The 20,341-nt window shown below is 40.5% G+C and overlaps 2 protein-coding genes across 3 annotated transcripts in view; one reads left to right on the forward strand and one right to left on the reverse strand.

Annotated features, from left to right (window-relative positions):
• The window catches only part of LOC145457194 (FACT complex subunit SPT16-like), a 284,951-nt gene that overhangs the window by 116,713 nt on the left and 147,897 nt on the right, over positions 1-20,341 (reverse strand). The gene's annotated exons all lie outside the window — the stretch shown is intronic.
• LOC145457338 (dynein beta chain, ciliary-like) overlaps positions 17,840-20,341 on the forward strand; it is an 84,484-nt gene continuing 81,982 nt past the window's right edge. For both annotated transcript variants that reach the window (XM_080335529.1, XM_080335531.1), the window contains exons 1-2: positions 17,840-17,989; positions 18,125-18,316. In XM_080335529.1, coding sequence (XP_080191655.1) covers positions 17,930-17,989; positions 18,125-18,316 — 252 coding nt within the window. In that variant the 5' untranslated portion in view covers positions 17,840-17,929. The remainder of the gene's footprint in view (positions 17,990-18,124; positions 18,317-20,341) is intronic.

Below are 20,341 nucleotides of genomic sequence, written 5' to 3' on the forward strand. Positions count from 1 at the left end.
AAATTCTGCCAATTCCTTGTCTTGCCTCTGTGCAGCTGCAATACGCTTTATAAAATCAGGTTTCAAGCCATCTGGCACAACAAATTCATTAATCTCAACGCGGGACAAACAATCGGAAACGGAATTGAAAATACCACGGATACACGTAGTTTTGTTCACAAAATAATTAATGTATTCAAGGTACCGAAACATAGCTGGGTCAGCACATTCCTTCGGATTGATAATCATCTTAGCCAACACCTGACTGTCCGTGACAAGGCTCACTGACCTGCCCATACAAAAATCTCGAAAATGCTGCAGAGCCATGTATACAGCGTACGTCTCTCTCTTCACAGCTGACCATTTTCGCTGAGACTCAGTTAAACTCTTGCTGAAGAAAGCCAGAGGTACATATCTCCCATTCTGGTACTCATTGATTACTGCGCCCAATGCAACCTGACTTGCATCTGTCACCAGCTGTATAGGTCCTTTGAATGTCGGAAAAGCCAATCTCGCTGCATCGATCAAAGCTGCTTTGATCTGCTCAAATGCATTCTGCGCCACACTGGACCATTTGAGCCTACTCCGAGCATTAGTTCCCTTCAATAAATCATAGAGCGGCTGCATAATAGACGAGCAATTCTTGATGCTTCTCGAATAATAGTTAATCATGCCGATCATCCTTCTCACCTCACGAATAGTCTTTGGCACTGGAAATTTCACAATCGCCTCAACTCGTTTGGGATCTGGTCTGATGCCATCTTTGTCAATTAAAAACCCCAAAAATCGAACTGACTCTGCTCCGAACTTACACTTTTCAATAGACAACGAAAGGGACTCACTCTTCAATTTCTCAAAAATTACCCGCAACGTCTCCAAATGAGACTTCTCGTCAGGCGTCGCTACCACAATATCGTCACAATACAGAAAAGTATTAGGAATGTCCCCAAGCAACTCGTAAGCCAGTTTACACCATTGATCCCCACTGGACCGAAAACCGAACGGACACACATTGTACTGAAATTTACCGATTTCCTTAGCATAAAACGCTGTCAAATGGCGGTCCGACTCCGCCACTTCAATGTTGTGGTACGCGCTTGCTATGTCAAGAGTGGAAAATACCTTGGCTCCTGCCATTTGTGTACGCATCGACGCAATATTCGGTAATGGATAACACTGAGGAGCCACATGCGAATTCAAATAACGATAATCGATGCACAACCGCACACCGGGAGGTTTCCCCTCAACGTGACTCTGTTTTGGAACACACACGATCGGCGAGCAAAAATCCGAATCCGATTTTGAAATTACACCGCGCTCCAACATATCTTTAATCTGCCGCCGAACTTCTAACAAATACTGGGGTGGAATCGACCGTGGTTTCGGAGATTTTAAATAGCCGAACGTCTTTATTCGCATGACATGTTTCATTTCGCGCCGTTTCACAGGTTGCCGGACCAAGATCTCCGGAAACTCCTTAAGTAACTCAGCGTATGGCGTGCGTTCACTCGCATCGATATGCGCGACAAGAGACGAAAATTTGTTTTGAGACAATTTTATTACAGTACTGCGGTCACGAGTCGCGAGTTCATCCAATTCTGGATCTAAAAGCAACTTATGCTTTTTCATAAAATTCCAGCCCAATATTGGCTTCGACACTTCGGTTATTACAAAAGGACATTCAAGTGGTTCATTATCACCAAACTGCAACATCAAAGTCTTAGTGCCATATGCATTTATCACGGAACCATTTGCTCCCCGAAATTGCCATTTCGGCGTATAGTGCCGAATCACATGTTCACTCGCTGGTAAATTAGAAATCATGGAACCACTGTCACTCAAGAAATTCAAACCATTTAATTTATCAAACGCATATGCCAAATACTCAAAATCAAAAGAATTAATACTTGGAACACTGGGACGGAAAACACGGCCGGTCAGTCACGAACTGTAATTATAATATTTACACCCGGGATAGCATGAATAGCTCCGATCACCATACCGATGGTGATTCTGGCATATCCATTCGGAATTACTCCCGCTTCCAGCGCCAACATTACCGCCGCGATAATACCCCCGTCCGCGACCACGGTAATAACCTCTTCCGCGCCCACGGCTTGACTCAGGGCGGTCCTGCCATGTGCGACCCTGGTACGAATTGACATTGCTACCTCTGCCTGATCCAGCCTCACTCCTCGAATATTCATTTGCAGGCCTCTCATTAACTCCCCTTGGTTGCACCTTCACAGCAGCTACCTTCAATTCCGCCACTTGCTTCTCCAATCTAGCAATTTGCTTACTCATAGGCTCGCTACCCTGCGTATCTTCCTCAGATTTACCCACACGCTTCTTTTCCTGCCTTTCCACGCTGACCTCATTAGTTTGAATGGAGCTGCTGTTCTGATTTGACCCCCCATTAAACAAATCAACCGCGCGCTGACACATTGTATCAAAATCATCTGTATTATATCCACGTAATGTGAAAGCGATGTCGGGTCTGCAATATTGCAAGAACATGTGGCGCTTGACCCCCTCGATATAAGGTGGATTATCGGACCCCGTGCATGCATTAATCAGCGATTTTAGCGCTCTGGGGTTCATACCCGGAACTGCCTCGGCATAAAAGTTATTTAACTTCTGAGTAATCGGAACCTCAAAACGGTCCAACAAAACTTTTTTAAGCAAATCGTAGCAATTTGGATCATGTGAGCTCGGAACACTTCCGTCAATAGCGGCGAATTGCGCGTCATTCAAATTCCTCAGCAAAATGAGATATTTAGATTTTTGCGACCGTACATTCTCGCCCTCGAGCTGATGTTCTAGCAGTCTGAAATACCGCGCCGGCTCGTGCTTGTTAAAAGGTCTATTGATAGTGATCTCGCGCCTTCTGCCTCTTCTTCTAGCCACCGGTTCGCCGTCACTAGTTTCCATTTCATTGCTGTACCGCCTGACCCTCGCTCTGTCGCTTTGATCCGAAACCAACGTTCGGCGATATTTGTGCACAGGCTCCTCATCGCTTGATTCTTCCCTCGCTTCAGTACAGCTGGGGCTTTCAACACTGCGTACTTCTGCATTACGCCCACGGCCTCGGCCTCGTGCTCTTGGAGTCTCAACGTGCCTAACCTCTGCCTCTTGAGCTTGCGAACTGCGCCCTGCTAAATGTTCTGGCACTTCGACTCGTCTCAAACCAGTACACCTGCGTTTCCGGGGAGATGGATCTCTACTCGCTCTTGGGCTTTCTGAACGGATACTCTGTCTCCCTGTTCTGGGTCTCGGAATAACACTTGGGGGTTTCCTGCGTACTCCGCTGTCCATCGTTAATTTACCTTGCTGTTCACTCTTCTCGCCTAACTTACTTTCATGAGGTGGCTCATACATTGCGTCTGCCTCCGCTAACACATTGAAATTTAGGTGCTTTACGTCGCCCGGATCACTTAACTCGCGAATCTTGGTGTTATGTGCGTCACGCAATATTTGTTGCTTAGGTGCCCCATCATTCTGGCCCCACATATCGAAAGGCTCTGATGCGCTACTTTCATTACCGGACGTTTCATCCCCCAACTTATCAACATCGCTCAACGGGGACGTACTCGGCTTCACCCCGCCAACAGCACCGAGCTCCCCCTCGTTTACACGGGAAACCGATCTATGGACACGTTCCGATTTTGGTTCACTTTTCAACTGCCCCTTATTCAACCGCGCACCCAACACTTCCGAGTCCGAGGACCTCGGCTTTTTCACCACTTTAGCCGACGGATTAGGTACATCTCTAAACATTGCCAACGTCCTATCTAAGGCAGCAAGTTCCAATTTACCTTCTTTAGACATATCGGTATCACTTTTTGACGGGTACGATTTACTACTACGCAATTTCATAAATTCTACTTCCACTTATCACAGTGAATAGCAATTGCTCATGCGAGAATTGAAAATGATTACCTTTTCCGTTGCCCGTACACGCAAATGTCGCACTGCACACAGACGAAGATTCCGCAGCAAAAACAGCTCAGCTTCTAGCACGAATTATTGGCTATATCACTGAGAAAACAAAATTACAGTAAGCCACCTGGAATTTACACCGAAATACTAGAAATTGTCTACTTTTAATTAACTTATTCAATCGGATATGGAATATTCATAACACAATACACATTTACAACATGTCTCGATTCTCTGACATGACTCAAAGAATGAATTCTGATATTTATGCAATTCACTACACACTCCACCGTCTCTGAAACCGAAATACAAATGCAAATCCCTCTCCGGGAATGCTACTTAACTTAAAAAAGATGGTACAATCCTCCGTATCTTCTGCGCAGGCGCTCTTCGTTGTCAATTCTTCTTGCGAGAACGTCGCGATGCCTTTTGTTGTCCGTCCTCGTCACTGATTGTTGATTGAACGTTCCCACCGTCGCCGTTTTGCAAGGCGAATCTTTATATTGATCGTTTCCGTGGTCCGTTGCTGTATTGCTCTTTCTCGCCGTCGTGCAAGGCGAATCTTTATATTGATTGTCTTCGGTCGGTCGGCCGGTCGGTCTTGATTGATTGAACGTCGGAAGGTCAACCACTTTAACGCAGAGCGAACGTTGTAGTTGTATAATTGTATATCTGACTCCAAGAAGGTTGCGTTTACAATTCGCTGCGTGTTTCTTCTTCCGTTCGACGACCGGCGTACGACCTTGTTGGCTAACGTACCACGTAGCCTGTCTATTGCACACGTATTCGATGGATCACACTGACGAATATATTTTGTTTCCGTCTCCCCGACTTGTAACTTTATTGAATATCAAGTACGGTTCAAAATGCAGTATATATTTCTCGCAATTGGCGAAGTACTTATGAATGTCTATCGACTGCCGAACCAGCTAATAATCATGAATGTATATCAACTTCCGAACCAGCTAATAATCATGAATGTATACATACACACGTATATCTCGAAATGAACCCAACGTCGTGCGATTTCATATTTCGTTATCTACGTTCACACTCACAAAGGTCTTATCAAGTCTCAATTCAGGGAATTACGTACGGTTTACCAACTCCTTATTAACCATTATTCAAATGGCGTTATACCAATATATTTCGTTAAAACGAGCATGAACGTTGACAGTCTCAAAAACTTTACTTGCTTTGTTATAAAAGTTTGCTCGAAATATCCAGCTTTCCGGTTGTGAAAATTTAGTGACTCTCTGCTGCGATATTAGCCCGCAATCACACGACATCAAGAGCGAAATACATTACATGTAGTCAGCGAATTATGCTTACCCGACCAATAAATGAGATTGATATCGTTTTCTGATGCAACAAATATAGCAGGTTTACTGTATCATTGGAACCAAATCCGTGTGATTGAGCTGTTGGCTACAGCTGTATAACTTGTAGTAAAATTTCAAGAGCAAGTACAGAAACCCGTTTTACACTCTGCTCAATATCAATGTAGCAATAATCAGACACCGAATGCATAGTCCGGTATGGCCTAGACCAATGATATATATACATATATAATGTGTCATCGCATGGGTATTACAGAAGCAGGATTTTGAACAGCTTAAATACCTCACCTCTTCATGGACTTCTAAATGCTCTGATACTAGTCGTGTCTAAATTTCAATGAGGATACCAACACGGCAACACCATAATATCATTGAGAAGTTTATACGGGGTATGGGTATTTCATTTACTATAACACTTGAAAACTGCATAAACAACTTTTGTTATCATGTCAGACTTGTTGTCATCTAAATTCAGAATAACAAGAACCAAAATCCTAGTTAACGGAAAGCATTTAAGTCAAGTGAATATGTAGCAAATTTAAGGGATTTTCATATTTATGCAAATTACAATATCAGATATACCTATGTTTAAGCCATTCGATAAATGTACTGTCTGCATCTATTTTTGTTGTAATTTATGAAACTGTGCTGTGCTATTACGAACAATCGAATAACTGTGCCTAGTAGTTGATAACACCAATGTTTCTTGTCACGTAACAAAAATATATATTCTCAAATGTTATTTTTTCGAGCTTTCTTATCCTCTCTTAATGACAATAACAGGACAGCAGTTAGATGGTAGAGCAGCGATCTCACATGACGTTGAACATCGGAGGGCATTCAAGCATCAAGTACCATGGCATTTGAACACTAGTATGTTTCAAGCCTCTTTAGAAATCAATTATTCTTTGAAAATTACCATATCGCAGGTGCGGCCAGATTTCCTGATCAGAATAAAAATGATTCCAATAACGGATCAAGACTCAATCTCTTGGTGATAATGAGGTAGTCTGCTCGATGGATTGGCAAAAATGTCCGTATCAAATTTATCATTGATGTTGTTTTCTTGTCTCTTTGATAAGCTTTCCTGCTCACGAATTTCGTTGCTGTTTCTGGGGCATAAGAATATCTCCAGTTTTGCAGTAGCGGCATATCTTTTTCCAGCTAGTACAAGTGAAGAAATATTATCTGGAATGCAATATGGCTTAAATGGCAGTTGTAGCTGAACTTGGTTGTCATATTCACAAGGCACACGAAATTATCCACAGGTTGCATTGTAGTGTCCATCTCTTCACCTCTGTCGTACTCGAATAATATGCATAGTCTTTCAGCAAGACTATTTTTCTCTGCATCAATCGATCCAATGAGTATCAATCCAATCCGGCACCATTCGTCAAAGTAACATTCATATTGACTACAATCTTTGGAAATATCTCAATGTCTGAAGCGAAGTGGAACATGAAATGGTTGCTTCTCATGGACGGCCTGGCGTGCCGAAATCCCATAAGATAATGATTTGCACTTTTATTAGGATCCCTGAATCCTTTTCAATTTCCTCGCGACTGTGGGTTGCTTTGCGGCTGTTTCAATACACGAACAATCTTTTCTTGAAAGTTAGAATGGACTATAATTTATAAAAAAAATGTTAACGATCCTGTAAAAAATTTATGCATTAGACATTTACAGAATGGGAATTTGTTATGTCACAGTTTTGCCAGTCAACTACTATTGAAATCAAGTTATTTATTCAATCCGTCAAGTATTTTCCGTACTGCCGCATATGCAATATATATGAGCAATGTGCATATTCAAGAGAGATTTTGCATTGGATGATTGTGGAGTTACATTGCTGGAAAAATAACCTGGGTAGCAGCACATACAATGCAAGTTGATGCTCATGCTCAGGTCATAAAGCGTGATGCAAATGGCGAAAAGTTATGAAGGTTATACATAAAAAAACCATAGACGTACACAAATGCATAAATCATCTATTTTGTACAATCCTTCCAGCTATCAATCTTAACGAGTACTCCATGTTAATTTTCAAGGTTTACAGGCAATGCATGGGGAACACTTCACAACGGGTAGTTCATATCAAAGTGACAAAACGTTTACCAGGTATATTTTTAATAAATGGGCATTGGTAGGTACGCTTTCGGACACCGCGGTGTGAAAGATTCAACTATTGAGAGTAGTACGACATATCACGCCAGGTCGATGTGCACAATACCAACTATGGAGTGATTATCCTCAATATCATTCTAGTGCATTGTTTTGCCGATGGAATATTGTTTGGAACAATGCCGATTCTCATCATTGATGTGGAATGTGAATTCAACGGCCTGACCCGGTAAAAAGTTATATCTGTTAGCATTTTACCAATCAGTACAATGATAGTTTCCGGTTAGTTTCGATTTTATATTATATTATGAAGGTACAATCGCTATACTGATACTATGGTTGCCAGTGAACTCGGCCCTTGGTGAATTCGGCCTCACAATATTACAATATATACTAAATACTATCTAAAACAACTTAGTTGCTCACACAATTATCGTAATCAACCCTTCTCTTTTAAAAAATCAGGTGACGTAAATGCTGCCAGAAAAATTTCAAATCCTCTTTCAACAATCCTTGCAGGTTCTGCACATCTATATTGACGCTCACCCACAGTATCTATAAATTCTTTAGGCTGTGTCGTAAATGCATGGTTGCAACTGATGCTAAAATACCTCGCAGCTAGTCTGTACTTTGATAAATGTGCATTGTTAAAAGTTGTATTACATCCTATTATGCAGCACTGCCTCACTATGCTCAAGAAACCAACAAAAACTAAACCGATTGGGGAAAATCAGTGAATTAGTATGCCAGCAAGGCCGATCGCAGCACCCCACCACAGTCGACATACGCAATCCCGTTCCTGTACTCAAGCATATCCCGCGACGGACTGATTTCGCCGGGAAACTATCTTACAGCGTTAAGGGGCGTGGCAGTTTCCAATCATTGTATATATATCATTGCCTAGACTTTAGGTCGTAAGCTTATATTCCCTGGCAAGTCCTCGTCGAAATTGACGGTAAAGCGTCGGAAGATATTTAATTTATGGGATTATTATATGATTAATTGCCTCAGTTGATAAATTTGGCGACGTTTAAAACGCTAATATGTACTTCAGTATTGTGGCATTATGTGGCCCGAGTCGTCGCTATAGGTATCGTGTACAAAGCCTATCACTTATGAAAAGATAGGACTGGAATTTTAGCAATATGACGTCATGTGACGTCATGAGGTTCGTGTTCACACAGAACCTTTCAAAAAGGTTCGCGTTCAAACGAACCTGAACCTTTCAGAGGTTCACACCATCCCTAGTAATTAGGATACTGACAACGAATACGTACACTAGCACAATTTCACATCGCAAATTTTCACAATGCCCATACGATGTGACTGAAATACATAATGACGCATGGTAGTTTTTAGTCAGGGGGATTGGCTGCTCTCTAAGTGTACGACTGTACTATATTATATCCAATAGCCCGTAGATGAGCGGATTTGGAATTTCTATGTCCTAATCCAATCAAAATCCGAAGCATCAAATCCAAATCCTAATCCATGACTTTTGTATAGGGGCTGGGCACAATGATTCGAGTACTCGAATCTGATCCCAGTATTAATTTTAATGATTCGAGTCGAGTAGTAAAAGACGCGATTTTTTCGAATACTGAACTTATACGCTTATCGCCACTGAAAGTGAATTTATCAACGATAATTATAGTTTCGATTGAAGCTTTGAAACCTTGTTTGGTGGTATCGTAGCGTACGAAATATAGTACAAAGCTACGAAGGTTACTGGACATGGCACATTTCCGAAGCCATGATTATCTATGGATAACTAACCTACGGATAGATACGCAACAACCGTCGTCACGTTCTCTTGCGCGGAGAAAATTAGTGCTCGGCAATCTGAAGGCAGCATAATTGTAAACCCATAGCTGACGACCTGAGCGCTCAAAGTAAATAGATGAGTTGATCTTATTTGAAAGACACTGTCGCGTTGATTCTGAAAATATACATTAAAAGTTCATTAAGGGAATGGAACCAACTCGAAATAGCCTTCAAAGTCTGAAAGTCGGCATTGTTACTAACAATGGCACAGACGCAGCACGATGACCATAACAATGGGACTTGCATGGTTGCGATTGTTTACAACGATGCAGATTTTCAGACTTTGAGGTGAATTTTGAGTGGGTTCCGCTGCCCTGATCAGATTTTAATGTATATTTTCGAAATCAGTGCGACAGTAGCTTTCAAATAAGATCAACTTTATTCAATTTGAGCGCTCAGGTCATCAGCTGTGTGATTAGCAATTATGCTGCGTTCATATTGCTGAGAAGTAATTTCCTCCGGGCAAGCAAGCGTGACGACGGGTGTTGCGTATCTATCCGTAGGTTAGTTATCTATAGATTATCCCACAACATTGCCTCCAAGTGGAATGAAATCGGTATGGTCGAATAATATTAAGTATCATTCATGTTTTATGAGATAGATATAACAGGCATTACATTCTTTGTGATGGCATAAATGGTACATATTTTAACTTTGACGCATTATATTTTGTTATGACGTCATAATGAGCGATACTCGATTACTCGACTCGACTCGAAGCATATTTCGTGATTCAGAATCGAATCACTCAGGTACTCGATTATGCCCGGCCCTACTTTTGTATATTCAAATCCGCGTCCAATCCTAATCCGATTCTAACTCGAAATTCAGACCAAATGCTAATTTATGCACGGGAGGAATTGGAAATTTTTCTTTCGCAACCAACAATTCTCTTGATTTAAGATAACTTAGCATAGGGCTGCACCTCTCATCTTCATTGGCACCGAGTGTACCGCATAGTGAAGTGTACCATAAGTACATTAATAATTGATCTGAATTAATTCTGCCGCCATTCCATCGCCACGCGACATATCAATCTCCCAGAAAATCGGTAAATCCAATCCAAATCCTAATCTGTTCAGAAGAAAACCTCTAATCCAAATCCAATCCTAATCGGACAAAATTTTGCAAATCCTGTTTTTTCAAATCTAAATCCATGCTCATCTCTGCAATAGCCACAATCGGTGTGATGAGCAGGTCGCCTATATTTTTTTATTTAGCAATGGCGATGAGTGCGGAGCTTGTCGAACCCGTTTTGTAAATTATGTGTACAAGCCTAGGCTATTTATACGGAAGAGCAGATATTCTTCAGTATTCTATATCATGGGTAGACGGGTTGGTAAATCGCTCGAAGTACGAGAAAAATTCAACCGGAGAAATTCTAAGAGAGAGAGAGAGTCTTTATATTCATCCAACCAAAATACATAACACATAGCTGTGATGGTGGTACAGAAAATATGCATGCACACTGCACAGTATTCGGTATAGATAGAAATGATCGATAAGACCGTGAAGGTCATCTTGTCGTCATCTAGTCATCACGTCGATTCGCGAAATAATTACGGCCAACATCAAGGTTGCTCTCAATTTAGGATTTAACTGTGTAATGTGTATCAGCTATAGCCAAGCAGGCTTTCATCCCGCGAAAGAAGAATTGAGTTGAGAGACTATATTAGCGAAGGCAATCAAGGCTATATAGTTATAGTGTGGCGATTAGTCTACGAACGTATAGTAGCTTGTACTGCCTTTCATATGAATTAGATTTGACGTCTGATAAAAGTTCATCTCTATTATTAGGTCCCGTTCTTCCTCGTAAACCGCAGACACTATTCACCGTAACGGTATAGCCGAATTGAAACGATTTCCGCTGTAAAAGCATGTCACCACTGATTTCTTACTTCTATGTCTCTGATATAGGAAGCGATATTATGTAGGTATATTTGGCATCGATCTCAAATTTCAATATATTTTGCGATGATCAGCAGGCCTAAATAGCAAGCCATAAACAGAGTGGATTTGTTATAATCTGAATGAACGGCATTTTCATTTCTCCTAAAAGCTTTGTTGTTGAATATTTGTGATGATTCGGCCTACAGCACGAGGTGCGAGGAGACTGTTTAGTTCCATACGTGCCGCACCGTTTAGATCGAGTTAGTTGAATAAACACACATTCTGGTCCTCAATCTCTTTCAAGTGATGCTTAATGTTCCTATTCAACATATGTTGGTTTTGTATCGTTCCTGTTATCTCACAAATCCACTTAAATCCTATTTCGAATTTTGAAGGACAACGGTCCATGTCGAACATGCTATTGTCATGGTACCGGTTCAATTTTGTGTTGCTGTTTTGCATGACTTTAAATAATTTTATTTTCAATTATTAAAACATGCGACGAAGAATTGATAGTCTCCCAATCAGGAACCCAAGACTTTGGCCTATGTAGAGAATAATAAACAATTACACATGCACATTGAACACTGAATGAAAATTAGCAAAAGGTGTAATAACATGTAGTGCCATGTATAGGAAACGGAATCGGAGTGTCAGATCGTGGAATGTAAATTGTGTTGATTATAATTAGAAGACGATGACACATGAGTGTTGCGGGCTATACTTGTGTGTATTCGATTCCGAAGTGAACCAGTCGCTGAATTTTATGGGAGAGTTACCGCAATGTAACTTGGCAATTAGTTGACTTTATTTCTTATATGTCTAAAAAACCAAATGTTATATGGGAATTGAGTTGATGTAGCCGCACATACAGGCTGGTCAGGGTCGTTATAGCAATGATAAGGATAACCTGTTACAGTAGTGTCATAGCCTATTATCCAACTACTAAGATGATATGAGTTACCGGCTCGCGACTAATAGTTGCTTATATATTATACTCCGGACGCGAAACAATCTAGTTCTAGTTATCAACGGTTTTTTGTGTAACTTGCGTTGTTTCCGTGATACACCGCAGCGATTTTATGATAGACATGATCCCCCAAACATATCGCAAAAGCTGCTTTTCGAGGGGAGAGAGAGTCTTTATTTTCATCCAACCAAAATGCATAACAAACGGCAGCGATGGTGGTACAGAAAATATGCATGCACAGTATTCGGTATTAGATAGGAATGATCGATAAGACCGTGAAGGTCATCTAGTCTGATCACACCAGCATCAAACAGGTACACTTGACTCTGAACAGTCTGGCTGTAAAAAATGTTTAGTTAAAAAAGGAAAATAAAATATAAATTAAACGATGGTAGCAAATGATCAATGAAGCAATGTCTGGGCGAGGTAGGGCAACAGTGTTAGTAGTATAACGGCAGGAGGTGATCAAGTAGGTCTATTTTTAATCTATTATAAGGCAATTCACGGATATGTGGTGGCAATGCATTCCAGATGATAGGTCCCGAGTAGTCGATAGATCTCTTAGTTAGGTTGCTATTGGGTGGGGGTAAGTAGATATTTCCCTTTGACGAGGATCTCGTGTAATGGGAATGGACATTTTTAGCAGGTATGAAAAAGTCATCAAACACAGGAGGCAGACTATTGGAGAAATATTTGTGAACAAGTTTTGATACTTCGAAGCGATACAGATCATCAACTCGCAAAATTCGATGCTTACGGTAGTAAGGCGATAAATTGGTACGTAACGGTACAGATGAGATCAGCCGTATCGCTTGGCGCGACCAATAGTAGCTTAACGGCGGTTTCTGACTTTGTTTACGTCCCCTACACATATGTTGAACCACCATAAATTCCCATTGATTCTTCAACCACAAAGGAGTACATTGGATGATTGATAGTCGAAAATATGAGATTCACGACATAACTCCCCAACGAATTGGATATATGGTCGGTTCAACAATAGCGATAGTGATAGCGGGGCTTTGTAAAATTGTCGGTAAATCAACATCGACCAACGCCAAGTCATATTAGGTGCTTGTCATGTAAGACTACATCAATACAGGAATGTGAAGGTTCGAATTGATTTGTGATATCATGTAGCCTAATGATGGAGATGTTGATGTATTGTAGATTAGGTAGCGAGTCGAAATGCTTATTTACAGTTGGCAAGATCAGTGCTCACTGTTCAATGATCAGTTTTGTGAATTGTGGGTAAGTATTGTATGAATGAATCTGCATAGTGCTTTTGGGAAACAGGTTACGAGGAGTATTTTTATGCTTGCCCAAATGAGGGTTTGTATTGTGTAGACAGCGGCGCTAAATAGCCTACTCTGATGTATCAAAATTACAGAAATATGACCGCTACCAGTGGTCATTCTGGTCACTCATAGCCAGACTTGGACAACTATAGAAAATTCTTAGCTTTTCCAAATTACATTAGAATTAGAATTATACCTACACATTTTTTCCAAATTAGATTAGAATTAAAATTGCTGGATTCGCGAAAACTTGGACATTGAATATGATGTTCAGTTTATATCAAATCATAGTAAGCATGAGAATGACAAATGTCTGTACAGCAAGTTTGAATCGTTTTGCGCTATTCAGTTCTCCGGTAGCATTTACGGGATAACCAGGAATCCGATTAGAATTAAAATTTGAGCATAGAGACATTTCACAAATTATATTATGATTAGATTACCGGCATTTCGCTCTAATTACACAACTAAAATTATGTAGTTTCATAGGTCGGCTCATAGCAGCGTTTGTAAGGCAAAATGAATGTTGATCGAGGAATAATTCAAAACGTCGCGCCATAATACAATCCCGTTTCATTTGTATGTAGTAGCCCACGTGATGGAATTAAATCATCGTAAAACAGTACACAACAACATATAGACATGTATGATATGTCACGGAATCTATATGCGAGTTGGATATCGAATGTTGGAATGAAGGAACCACAAATCTCCATAACGAATTATAGATTTTGATTCCCTGCGCATTAAAAAGATTTATGGGCGATTCGAAATTTATTCGTTGACTGTTCAAATAGCAACGCGTTGTACACATGAAATTACAGTTATATTTTGGAAGGAATAAATTTTTGTTTGAAGATATGACTTTACACAATTTTTACCATCACTCTGTCAACAAAGTGTCTTAAATTATTCAATAATGGATCTCATTGTTCCGACAACCCACACCAAACCCAAGTACAATTGTTAACTCGTTAATGACTGTCGAGTTCCGCAAATACATCGAAGTATAGTCCCACAAAGACAAACGGGGAAGGACCGCACCGTACAGCTCAGGTAGATTTTCAAATGACATCAATTGTATTCGTTATGCGTATAGTGACAGGCGCGAAGACAATAACATCACTAAGACTTCCAATTTCCCTTTCATGTGGTTACAGAAAGCTAATTCTCTGACACTTTGTACTGTCATGAATGAACTATAAGAATATATACTCTGTGAAGTCCAACTGTACTTTAGGTGAAGACTGAAGGGTTTTTATTAACGTGAGAGTGTCAGAATCAGTTCATTAATAATTTCACCATTTCAAAACACTGCAAGACTGGGATACAATGAAAAGATTAGAAGGTTGTCGAAACGACATGGGCGGTGTAAATATGAGGCATGCACAGTGGATGGGAATAAATAAGGGAAAACATAAAGCGACTATCTTCGTGGAGGACCAGAACTTCAACTAGTGAGAATATGAATGACGCATGTGTCGATAATAGGCGAGGTTGTTATGTCAGATCGTGGTCCGGTAATTTTATGGGCAGACTACTATCAAGTTTCGATTCTTGAAATATAGTAGGTCGGACACAATTAGCTCAAATAAGCAGTGTTCAATGTCATAAATCATAAACTTGTTGTTTAATAACGTGTATCAGGTGTGTGCTATTACGTTTACTTGTCGAGTCGAATATCATTTTCTACAGTTGATTAGTTTACATAAAATGTTGTTAAGTCATTAGGCCGAATAAATCTAACAGACAAGTATTTACAGAACGCTCTAGACTGGTGCGAATCGAGGCTAATAAATCATCGAGCATTTCATTTCAATTCAACGTAGGTTAATGGTAGTTACCAATTCGGTCCGAGAGTGAAATAAGTGTTTCTGAACAAACCTATTAGAACTTGTTTCATATCCTGGCAGCGTTTTTGTCAACAGAGCGATTTGTCGCTACCAATAAAAAGGTTTGCTCAGCGATGTCATCATGTTGTTAAATCTACATCGTTTGATTCATAACGTCCGAGCAGCATAGGCGGCACCAGCAGGGAAACATTAACGTATCCATAGTGATCTTGATGCAGTGCAGTAAAATTCACTCGGAAAAGGTGCCAGATAGGAAAGGGTATGTGTTTCTCGCAATCGAATTCGTTCGATTCAGATTATTCATGCCAGTCGTTCACAGTTAAAAAAAAACAAGTCTAGTATAATTATATTTGAAACTGTGATGAAATAAAAACAGGACGTGGAAATTTTAGTTAGACATAATAAGATTGGTAGATAGATATAGAGTACACATATATACAGATAGACAGATACATAGATATATAGGCAATTTAGTTTATCGCCAGAAAACAGATGAAGCCCCGCCTGGGAATAGGAAATGACGAAGGGCCATACGTGAACTTAGAAACATCCGTTATTCACAGGACAGTTAGGGACAGTATAACCGACAAGTTTGCACAATGAATGTAAAATGTCGAAATGAATTCTAAAACTGAATTCGTTGATACGATATGGAACTACATATACAATCTTTGTTAAGCTTGTCTGCACGCCGGATTCCCTATCTCAAACTTTACCATTGTGACGTATACTCCCTTTCATCTGCCAAGTTATTTTCGTAACGTCTATCATCATTCAGTAAAATTCGAGATACGATTGTTAATATACAATGTTCTTTCCAATTCTCTACTAGTGGCTGACGATTACCCCCGAAGAGTGTCAGCCGAAAATATTCGGGTTCATTTCAATATAAATGAACTTTTCAATTATATATTAAAGTTCTTTACCTCCAAAAATCTTCTTAAAATAATAACATAATTCCCCAATTTCCATGTAAGTGACCGATTGTAAACATGTTAGCATCAGTGTGTTTGTTATAAGCTGCTATTATGCATTACAGAGCGCATTCAGACCGCAGTTGTACGACGTGTCCTACACTCCAAAAGGCCTAATATTTTTGTTCATCAGCAATAGGCCTATATTCAATTAGATCAGTGATTCCTAACGATTTTTGCTAGATTCTCCACTTCTGAATTATACAGAGTCTTCATTCCCCACCTATCCACCCTCCCTCTAATAACTTTTAGTCAGACTTCTTTTAGAAAGGACTCGCCATTAGTGAATGTTAAGCCCCCCCCCCAGAATTGATAGTTGATAGTGATGACCCGTCTAAAGAAAAACTAATCATTGGGACACTTGCTCATATTTTTTCTCCACTAACGTGAATCCGAGGCCGAGATAACTATTGTCGTACTTTAATTTATCTTTAGTCACTGTACCCTTTATCAAATTGCTGGATGTCACGGACAAGCTATTTTCTTATTTGTGTGAACAGCACAGTCACTATCTCTTGGGCCGTCTGATAGTAGACAACTTTACTGCAACATGTAACTGGTAACCGCAATCCCTGTATATTGCGCCTCCGCAAATATGTCTTGTATGTATGTGGTCTTTGAACAAGTGTGTCTGTTTCCCACCATAAGCTTCTGAATTCCCCCAATGGTTAGAGACTAGGGATGGTGTGAACGTGAGGTTCACGTTCGCGTTCTGTGTGTGAACCTCGGAAAATTTGAGGTTCGCGTTCACAACAGAACCTTGGTAGGTTCTGCACTGTGAACCTTTTTCATATATTGCAATTTTCACTTCATTATAACATCTTTGGTTCAAATTTATTGACTTTCAACTGCGGGCCACTCTATGCATGGAGCTGGCAGCATAAACATTCAACACTAAACGAGCTTGCCCCTGACAATCTCAAAAATTTACTTGTATTGTTACAAAAGTTTGCTCGAAATATCCAGCATTCCGTTTGTGCATATTTAGTGTCTCTGTGCTGTGAGCTTGACCCGCAATCACATGACATCAAGAGCGAAATACACTGTATTTTGTCAGCAAATGATCCTTATTCAACCAATCAATGAGATTGATATCGTCTTCTGATGTAAAAATCTAGCAGGCGTACGGGGTCAATCTTGACTACATATGTATACTGTATCATAAAAACCAAATCCGTGCGACTGGGGTGTTGGCTATACTGCTGTATAACTTGTTAATCGGTAGCAAGTATAAAAACCCATTTTACACTCTGCTCAATATCCATGTGGCAATACTCAGACGCCGAACACATTGTCCGATCAGGTCGAAATTGTTGGCAAAGCGACGCAAGATACTGATTTTATGGGATTATTATATCATTTGATTGCCCCAGTTCATACATTTGGTGACGTTTCAAACGTCAATATGTACTTAAGTACTGAGCTATTATGTGGCCCCGAGTCGTCGCTCGGTATCGTGTACAGTAGATTAATATCGGCAATCACCTAATTGAAATATGGGGTTGAAATTACCAATATGACGTCACGTGACGTCATGAGGTTCACGTTCGTGTTCACACAGAACCTTTCAAAAAGGTTCACGTTCACACGAACCTGAACCTTTCAGAGGTTCACACCATCCCTTTTAGAGACCACTGAACTATAGATACAGCGTTTTATTAATGTAGGCTATTACTTGTAAGACAGATGTATGTAACATTCTAGATAAGTGTCACTGATCTGAAATTAACTCACATTCACCATGACGAGGCGGCCCGTCAGCACGAAGTCGAGAGAAGAATTGCTCAAGTTATTGGAGGAGGTAATTATGAAGGATTTTAATTTTATACTTCATATAAACAAAAGAAAAGGGTTCAGACTCGAGTAATTGCCACATAATTTTGCCTATATATAATTAGATTGCATGGCTAGAAATATAAAGACAATGTATGTTCAGGACGACCATGACGGCGACCAGGATTTAACAGACGAAGATCCGCGGATAATGTTCATCCACGATTACCTGCAAATGGCACTGAAGATCAAGCCAGATAAATGGAGGAAGCTATGGAGTGACAAGGAAAGCAAAAAATTAATTTGCTCGTTCATCGAAAAGGATGATAGCAAATTTCTGATATTTTCAGCTCCGGTGAGTCGCGGTGAACACATCAGGTACCGACGAGTTAGCATAATGGTAAAACATCGGCTTCTCGACCAATAGCTCGTAGGATTAAAACACAACCGTGTAAGACTTGCTTGTGAAACTGATATCCACGGCTAAGCGACCGGCAATCCGCGGTAGCCTGATGAGCAAAATGTAGGCGCTGACTCGATAACCTAACGATATCTCCACATCTCCACTGTGAAACTACTACGATGGTGCAGACGAAAACTGCATTCCTCACTAGACAAAGGTAGTAATTTTAGATCCAGATTCTTCAACCTTGCAAGTAATCGAGTATCAATTCCAAGCATTCGATTCGAGTATTGAAATATAATTTATCTTGTAGTGAAATTATATGCTCCTAATTGTCACAAAGAGAATTGTGGATTTGATATACTGTTTCCCACTGTGAAAGGCTAGAAACCTCCACTGGTCGAATCGCACCATATACGAAATGTAGTACAATCAGTGGCGGTTCGTGACAATATCGGGTGGTGGGGCAAGGGCTGCAAGCGACTTTTTATCAAGATGACGTCACAACGTAAACAAGTAACTTAATGATAGTACTGTAACATGAATTTCCCGACAACAGTGATTTTAACGTATGTGCCGCGAGAGGTCTGCCGGTGAGCTGTGACTTGAAGCATAGTGTCCTATATGGTGTCGACACAAGCAAATGTCACGGCTCAGTGAAATTGTATCACGTCACAATTTCCATTTGGCTACAGGCAATTTGACGGTCATTTTAGACCGGCTTGCCGAGCATTAAATTTGGTAAAACGGGTATCAATCGAAAGCTGACTCTGCACTGATGACGAAAATATAAATTTTATTCCGCTTGAAGCCCTGGAACCCCCACAACCAGCCTCGAATTTTTCATTGTTATGGAGGTTGGCATTGGGACGCAATAAAATTTATATTTTCGTCATCAGTGCAGAGTCAGCTTTCGATTGATACCAGTTTTACCAACTTTAATGCTCGACAAGCCGGTTAAAAATGACCGTCAAATTGCCTGTAGCCAAATGGAAATTGTGACGTGATACAATTTCACTGAGGCGTGAGATTTGCTTGTGTCGACACCATATAGGACACTATGGTTCGATACTAAAATCAAGACATACCGTGCAAAAGCTCATGGCGGATCTAATTAAGGAGCATCGTTAAAATCAATAGAGACCAATACCGGCTGTGCGTAAAATCTGTTAGAGATAAATGACGAGTCAACTCTCACTCGACTAAGGAAACGAAATTACCACTAACGTAGTTCAGTGACAAACTTAAAACTTGGTACAGCGTTCGATACTAACAAATGTCATGACCGATCTCGGTATGGAAAATCGTCAAAATCAATTGATATCAATACCGGCTTTTGAGTAAAATCTGTTTGCGATACATGACGGATCAGCACACACTCAACTTCGGAAACGGAATTACTACCCTAACCTTCAAGTAGAAAGCCTGAAACTTGTTGCAGTGAGAAATACCAACATCAAGACACAACATACCAAGTTTCAAGAATTTTCATGGTGTGAAACACCATCAAAATCGACCTATACCAGCAAAGGTCGACGAAACGCATATGACGATAACCGAGTTCAGATATAGATACGATTGTTACATCACACCTTAGGGGCGACAGGGCTATGTTGCCCCACTTGCTCGGTAATTTTATGAATAGGAGAGAGTAAATCACCGTTTCTTTATTGTGCGCTGCTTTGAGGGAATAGACAGTGAAAGCTTGTTATGAGTGCTACCGGGGCATGCCCCGGCTAGGCATTCGTAAAGCGAAAACACAGGTGAGAATTCGATTTTCGCAGAGACTTCGCTATATATGGGCGGAAGGACAAGAAGAATGGGATTTACGCTGTGATATCGGTATATATAGATTGCTGTGCGTCCATAAATGTTAAAGAATTGTTATTGAACAGAATTTTAGGCGGGGCAATGCCCCAGCAGTTGCCCTGTAGGACGAGCCGCCACTGAGTACAATGTACGTACAAACTACGCTTC

This window comes from Botryllus schlosseri, chromosome 15, assembly GCF_051294905.1.
Source record: "Botryllus schlosseri isolate E-star chromosome 15, Bs_hap1, whole genome shotgun sequence".
In the NCBI taxonomy this organism is placed as follows: Eukaryota; Metazoa; Chordata; class Ascidiacea; order Stolidobranchia; family Styelidae; genus Botryllus; species Botryllus schlosseri.